Source organism: Mytilus trossulus, chromosome 1 (assembly GCF_036588685.1).
Source record: "Mytilus trossulus isolate FHL-02 chromosome 1, PNRI_Mtr1.1.1.hap1, whole genome shotgun sequence".
NCBI lineage: Eukaryota > Metazoa > Mollusca > Bivalvia > Mytilida > Mytilidae > Mytilus > Mytilus trossulus.
In genome coordinates, this window is record NC_086373.1 from 5,768,824 (window position 1) to 5,776,574 (window position 7,751).

At 32.3% G+C, this 7,751-nt stretch overlaps 1 protein-coding gene across 1 annotated transcript; it reads right to left on the reverse strand.

Annotated features, from left to right (window-relative positions):
• Positions 1–552: 552 nt before the first annotated feature.
• Positions 553–6,472, reverse strand: LOC134713256 (uncharacterized). The gene is made up of 3 exons (XM_063574928.1): positions 5,778–6,472; positions 3,912–4,064; positions 553–2,085 (listed from the first exon to the last, which is right to left on the reverse strand). Exons 1-3 carry the CDS (start codon positions 5,968–5,970, stop codon positions 881–883), a joined length of 1,551 nt encoding a protein of 516 aa, XP_063430998.1. The 5' UTR covers positions 5,971–6,472; the 3' UTR covers positions 553–880.
• Positions 6,473–7,751: the final 1,279 nt, after the last annotated feature.

The following is a 7,751-nucleotide window of genomic DNA, read 5'->3' on the forward strand; positions in this document are numbered from 1 at the left end:
AACGCATAACAATACGCACATTAAAATTCAGTTCAAGACAAGTCCGAGTCCGATGTCAGAAGATGTAACAAAAGAAAATAAACAAAATGACAGTAATACATATATAACAAAGGACTACTAGCAGTTACCAACTGACATGCCAGCTCCAGACCTCAATGAAACAGATTGAAAGATTATGTCTTCATCATATGAATATCAGACACAATCCCTCCACTTATGGGTTTAGTATCATAATATCATAAAATATACGAGAAGAACATAACCCGTGTCATGCCAACAACTGATTTTTAAAACAAATTGCATAGAAATAATAATACTTGTACACAGTCTGAAAAAGTCCTCACAGTCTGAAAAAAGTCCTCACAGTCTGAAAGTAAGCATGAAGTTGTGCCAATATTGTATATATTGCAGCCTTATTTCTAGATGTTTTAGTGAAAATCTCGTTTTTAAAATAATAGGACATTCAGTATAATAAATCAAATAACGCTTAACTGAGAGGGTTACAGAGCATATTATAAAAGAAGGGCGAATGATGCAAAACGGACAATAACGTGTAACAATTATTTTTATTGATCAACAAAAATCTGTTTCGTACATAACATTATAACAAACGTGTAAATTTGTGGACGGTTTCTTACATTAACAGTTTATATTTAGTTTTTACTTAGTATTGATACCACATTTTACCTAAGAGCACTTTTAAAAAATAAATTAACAAGCATTAAGGAATCAGATCTCTGCAATAATGAGGACTCGAGTCACCTGAAAACTAACGAACCCGAGATCAGTTTTTATCAAGTTCAATAGTATAACCTTATTTCTCCTTTCAACCGTTCTAGTACAGTGTGCATTGTAAGTCCTTCATGAATTACACCGACGTTTATACATCCTCTTCGTCAAGTTCGTTATGTATTGTCAGTCCGTCCTGGGTTACGTTACTGCTTTCTCTATTGTAGGTATTAACACACGTTTCAATGTCAGGATTTATAGCTGATGCAGAAGAGGATGATGAAATTGGTCGCTTCAGCTTTTGTTTCTTTTTAGATTTTTTCTTTGTTTTAGGTTTTTCTTTTGCAGCTTCTTTATTGTGTTCGTCTGCATATATATCGACAACATCATTTACTCTACCTTTCATGGGTTTTGTTTGTTTTTCAGATAAGGAATTTATCTTTTTCTTAAATTTGCCCAGGAGTTTTGAAGTTTTCCCTTCTACGAGCGTATTATCACCTGCACTCATATCGGCAAAATACGCGCCAAATTTCCGTCTTGCTTGTTCTTGGTCCCATTGAGAGTTGTGTGTTTTCCCGCCACTTATTCCGCCCTCGAGTGAAACCTCGTCGATATCGTCGCCATTTTCATCTTCCCCAGGCATGACCATCATGACAGGTGGGAGTCGATCAGTATCATTTTGACTTTGAATTTTCAACATTGTTTTGCCGTTTTTATGAACTGTCTTTGTTTTGTGGAATTTAAACACACTGTGATTAGGTGGACTATTGTCTGCCTCGTTTTGGACAGGAGACATTGTTCCTATAGAGGTACTTTTAGTACTGGCCGTATCGTAGTCCTTTTTGGCACCGTCCGGGGTTGAACTTTTTTGGATCACTTGAGGAGGAACCGGAGAAGGATGATCCTCAATTTCAGTTTTATCAAACAAATTTATTTTTGTATTAGACGGCGGTAGAGGGAACGTTTTTATTTCTTTCTTTGTTAATTTTTTAGTGGGTGGTTTTGGTGGCGGATGAATGAACGTTGTATGTTGTTTTCTAAGTTGGTTCAGTAATGGTGGTCTCTTACTATTTTTAGGATCAAATGAACTATTAATTGGATTAAACGGATCTGTTTCTCCTTTGATTGGAAATTTGGTCGGAGCTGGCATCGGCGGAACACCAATATTTTGAAACAGTTTTTCCTTATCTTGTTTCTTCGGTTCCACCGTTCTGCAGGCATCGACGAAATAAAATGGAATAGTTATAACTGCGATGACGGCACCAACCAAGGCTAGATACCACCCAATAGCTATGGTGCTGTTCCCGGACTCTTTGTCCTTCTTATAAATCATCAGACATGCAAACGCAAAAATAACTGTAATAGAAAGAAATTATCAATTGTTATAAATCGTAATGTTAGAGGGGGGAAAACCCGATAACTCTGACAATAAATTACGTTTTATAAAACCTGGCACCCCCAAAAGAAGAATATATAACCACATGTAGTGAACATGACAACCGTAGGTTTTTTTTAAAGTTTCTGTTTGATTTTGCTTCAGGTTAAAACTATGTTTAATAGAGTTCTTACTGTGGACAGTGTATTAATTGCAATTTTGTTTACTAGTACATGTATTCCATTTTAAAATTTATTTCGTCCTGCTTTATGCCTCAAATAACAAGTACGGTTATGAAATAACACTGTAACAAAATTTTAGTCAAAGTAAAGTACTGATTTTGGTCAAGCTGAAGAAAAAACCGTCTGAAGCTGTCAAAAGATATCAACTTGAAGACCTTGTAACGTGAACTTGTCCATATTTTGAGTTACTGCTGATAATGTTTCTATAATTTTGATATAGTTTGTCCCAAAAGTAGAACACTTCACTGTAAAAATATCATTGAAAAGCGCAGGTGCTATGTTTTTTTTTTATTTTCATTTATTGTCTAAAAGAAATGCACTACGAAATAACTGTGTTCTCGGGCCTTTATAATTGGTTGCTATTTTAATATTTTATGCCTCCGAATTAATAATTCACTTTGATTACCTACTGCTTTATTAGTGACATTTTAAAATACCGACAAGAGAACTAGTTTTTGTTATGGAAATCGTTAATTTATATTGACAATTTCAGTAATTATTTATTCAAATATCTTGTTGTATTGTCAGAAAATATACCACCGTGTTCTAATTTAATTATTGTATTCAAACATTTGTGTGGAGAAAAGTTATCAATACGATAGTTGAAAATACAAATAAACGTATTGGAAAATTAAAAAGAAAATTCATTACTTGATGAATGGCTATCATCTATTTTGAATTTATTGAACCATCGTGATAGTGGGCGTGTCGCCATCAAAATTGACAACATTGAAAATAAAACTACTAATTTTTACCAATCAGAAGACAGTAAATACACCAAATTTATTTATTTTAAAATGAATTGACAATTGAATGGTAATATCGCATAAGTTTCACTGTTGTTTTTTTTTTGCAATTAAGCGAGATAACATTTCTACCCCCATCATGATCTATATTCTTGACATACATGTACCTAATTATATTTTAATTCAAATGTTATACATTATATTTGATTTACCTTCCAAAGATTATTTAAAGGGAACTGACACGTCCTTTGTAGACGAAACGCGTGCCTGTATCCTTCTATATTGGATGAGTTTTTGTAGATCATTATTCGTTCCCTAACAAAATCTAGCCTTTCAAAAGAGGACGGAACAATTCTTACTGAATTTATTTCACAATAGGGCGAACCATTCGCATAAAGTTTCACAAACTTTTCTTAAATTCGCAGTATCATAGCCCCATGCATATTTTTTAATGGCATTTAACAACAATATGGCATAAAACAATAATGTAAACTAGTTCAGAGAAATGTATGCCTGACTAAACTCCGAAAACATACAAATGAAACAAATTAATAAATCACAGAAGTTCCTGCATGACTTGGGACAGTTTGTTCCTTACCTGCTAAAACCGCTCTTCGACTGTTGTAGATTACACCCAGTTTTGGTGGGGTTCGTGTTGCTCAATCTTTAGTTTTCTATGTTGTGTCTTCGGTACTATTTTTTGTCTTTTTGTCTTTTTTGTATTTTTAGCCATGACGTTGTCGGTTTAGTTTCAATCTATGAGTTTGACTGTCCCTCTGGTATCTTTCGTCCTTCTTTTGTATATCTTTTGTTACTTACCTGCCAAAACGGCCAAAACGACTGTTGTATATTTAATTGCTCTCGCCTTCTTCCAATGATTTGTCCAGAATATAGTCAACGCAGCCATCACCACAAACAAAATGAAGAAAGACAGTCCCAGACATGAGAGAATCTGAGTTACTTTGTGGTCAGCTGAAATATAAAAATACAACATCAAGTTATAAGTGCACACTTGTCTATTGTACTAAACAATTTCTAGACTGCTATAATGGTTCACTTTTACAAATTATGACTTGAATGGAGAGTTGTCTCATTGGCACTTATACCACATCTTCTTATATCTATGAATCATCATTTTCTACAGGTCTTCTTCAAATTTGAATAGAGATTTCGTTTTATTAAACCGTTGAATATTTTTTATAATCAGAAAATCTAAAACTATTGTCGCCGGAATAGCACTTTCATTTTTTTAACAGGTCCATTATAAGTTTTGAAAAAGATTGCTTCTCATCAAAACTAAGGACTAGTTGGCTAATATATGACCGAAACTGAATTGGGGGACTTATATACAATTTTAATTTTTGTCAAAAGAATAAATTTCATCGTTTTATATTAGATCATTGTCTTCACTGGGAGAAGTTTTCCACTTCAATATTCAGACAAATTTGATTTCATGTATCATGGGGGTGGGTCTAAGATGATATGAAGGATTAGCGGATTATGTGAGCTTCCCCACCAAAGATTATTTAATATTAAGTTGTATTTACTGGTGGTTCATGGTGGTTTAAAAATGCATTAAAATCAGAAAGTGGCACCTTTCTCTCTTGTTCATTGATTAGCCTACACCATGGAACCTAAGAAAATAATAAACTGATATAATTATGTAGACCATTCTGGGTTATCTACACCATGGAACCTAAGAAAATAATAAACTGATATAATTATGTAGACCATTCTGGGTTATCTACACCATGGAACCTAAGAAAATAATAAACTGATATAATTATGTAGACCATTCTGGGTTATCTACACCATGGAACCTAAGAAAATAATAAACTGATATAATTATGTAGACCATTCTGGGTTATCTACACCATGGAACCTAAGAAAATAATAAACTGATATAATTATGTAGACCATTCTGGGTTATCTACACCATGGAACCTAAGAAAATAATAAACTGATATAATTATGTAGACCATTCTGGGTTATCTACACCATGGAACCTAAGAAAATAATAAACTGATATAATTATGTAGACCATTCTGGGTTATCTACACCATGGAACCTAAGAAAATAATAAACTGATATAATTATGTAGACCATTCTGGGTTATCTACACCATGGAACCTAAGAAAATAATAAACTGATATAATTATGTAGACCATTCTGGGTTATCTAAAGTCAACGATAAAGGGACATGAAACGGACTTTTTTAGTATTTAAAAAAAAAGTAAAAACACAAAAATACTCAACTCGGAGGAAAATAGAAAAACGGAAAGTTCCGAATCAAATGGCAAAATAGAAATAAATAACAACTGCCATATTCCTGACTTGGTACAGACACTTTCTTAGGTAGAAAATGGTGGATTAAACACGGGTTTTATAGCTGGCTAAACCTGTTACTTGTATAACAGTCGCATCGAATTACATTATATTGACAATGATGTGTGAACTAAACAAACAGATGATAAAAATGTCAAATATATGATTACAGCAGACAACATTGTGTTATAATCTTAATCCCTGTAAAATCAAACAAAAGTGCACACAATTGCATATAGACAAAGGACATTAGTAAAAAGGAAAGACAAGAATATAAAAATTTAAAATTTAAGTCATTTTGATTTAACCGTGCGAAAGAAGAAATTCAATTAATAACATGAATCTTTCCCAGTCACTCACCAGATTTTAGATTGTCCGGCCACACAGCACAAGTGGCAGTGCCACCATTTAAATAACAAGTTTGCCACAGTCCATCGTTTCCATCTTTGTGAGAAGACCATTTTGGAAGAGCAAATGCCGCAATATATAGAATTAGTCCAATTGCAGAAAACACAAACAATGCAATGCGAAGTTTCATGTATGTTGATGCCATTGTTATTGTATCCGGTAACTATAAATAAGAATAAATAATTTGTTCACATTTTGGTCGGCATCTCTCACAACTATTTTCACAAATTTTCGAATTTTTAAATAGAATCCGAATTATTTCTTCTCCTTCGCAAATTCGGTGTAAAATCTTGCACACAATTATCTTCTTTTTCTCTATCAAATTTTACGAAAATGAAAGTCTAACTGTTTGTGATATAAGATGACGTATCAAGTTTACGAAGAAGATATATGAGCGGTTGACTTAATTCATCCAACCTTTTAAAGAACATTCCTTACATCATACAACCGACATATATATATATATTGAGTACGTTTTGCGTGATTAAACATTACCTTTTACTTTTTACAGAACCAACAAGGTAGAACATGCCGGGATTTCCAATTATCAAAAATATATTAGGGCGAATTACACAGATTCGTTACATTTATAATTGATAAACAATTAAATGCCACACATTGACAAGTAGTCTATTAACATTAAATTATGTACAATAAGATTAATTAAATTAATCCGATGCATAAATAAAACCGTTGTATTAATAGAATTTATATAATATATTACGATACTGATTGTGAAAAATTCTAAAACGGGATTTTTTCCAAGGCTTACAAAATACTTGAGACAAAATATGCGTTATTACGTTAAATTATGTATTATAAGAAGTTAATCCGATGCCTAAATAAAACTGTTGTATTCATAGCATCTTTTATAATAAATATCGATAATAGTGTTAAAACTACTAAAACGGGAATTCTTTTCGGTTACATAATATCCGGAATTACGTAAAATTATGTTTAGTTATGAGAATTAATTTATCCGAAAAAGAAATATTACCTCTGTTTTGACAATTTAATTGTTTGATTGTTGTTAATATAATCTGAGTCTATCATAACAGTAGTTTAGATATAATGGAATGTTATGCGACTGCCCTGATGTAAGTCAGAGGTTAAGATAGCTTTTAAAGCAAGTTAAATATGCCATTTTTCTACATAAGGAGATCATAGTACTTGTACATGTACCAAGTAAGACATATGACAGGTAGTGCAAATGCAAAATGCCAGACAGTTTTATTCCATTCGTTTAATTTTTTAGCAGCCATTTAATTTGGATGATGAACTTTCCGTTTTGAACTTTCCTTGGAGTTCAGTATTGTTGTTATTATACATCTTAAAACTTAAAATCTTCTAATAGAATATGAGAAATTACGTGAAATTATGATACGACTGATTTTATCCGAAACATAAAATTTAAAAAAACATTGCACTGGCAGTACCTATTTAAAGGAGTTCGCTACTCAGTTTAAAAAAAGAAGCTTTTCATAACACTGCTCATATATTGATATGAGTTTAATAAAGGAACCAAAAAAGAAAAAAAATATATATACAGGTCAATGCGCTTGTTTTCGAGATATCAGCCAATGAAGACCACCTCCATGAAATTTTGGCAGAAAAATGTTCTCTCTTGATTTTCCATAGCTTTATCATTGACAGGTTAAAGTTCTCAAAAAGTATTAAAAAATAACAAAGATTTTATAAGACTTTTACAGATGGCTTAGAATCATACATGTAAAAGATTTATAAAAAGAAAAAAGGGGGGTCAATGGGATTTTTTTAAGGTATCAAAATGGATAAAACCGGTGGAATCCGATAATCTGACAAAACATGACAAGCGAACATCCTTAATACATTACGATATTAGTAGAAAAACGTATAAAACAGGAATTATTCTTACACAATATGTGATAATTCAGTTTGTTTACTTTG

Coding starts and splice junctions, on each gene's coding strand:
- LOC134713256 (XM_063574928.1), bottom strand. CDS start 5,970: ATGGCATCAACATACATGAAACTTCGCATTGCATTGTTTGTGTTTTCT. Junction 4,065..5,777: donor GCCGGACAATCTAAAATCTG/GTGAGTGACTGG, acceptor TTTATATTTCAG/CTGACCACAAAGTAACTCAG. Junction 2,086..3,911: donor CGTTTTGGCCGTTTTGGCAG/GTAAGTAACAAA, acceptor TTTCTATTACAG/TTATTTTTGCGTTTGCATGT.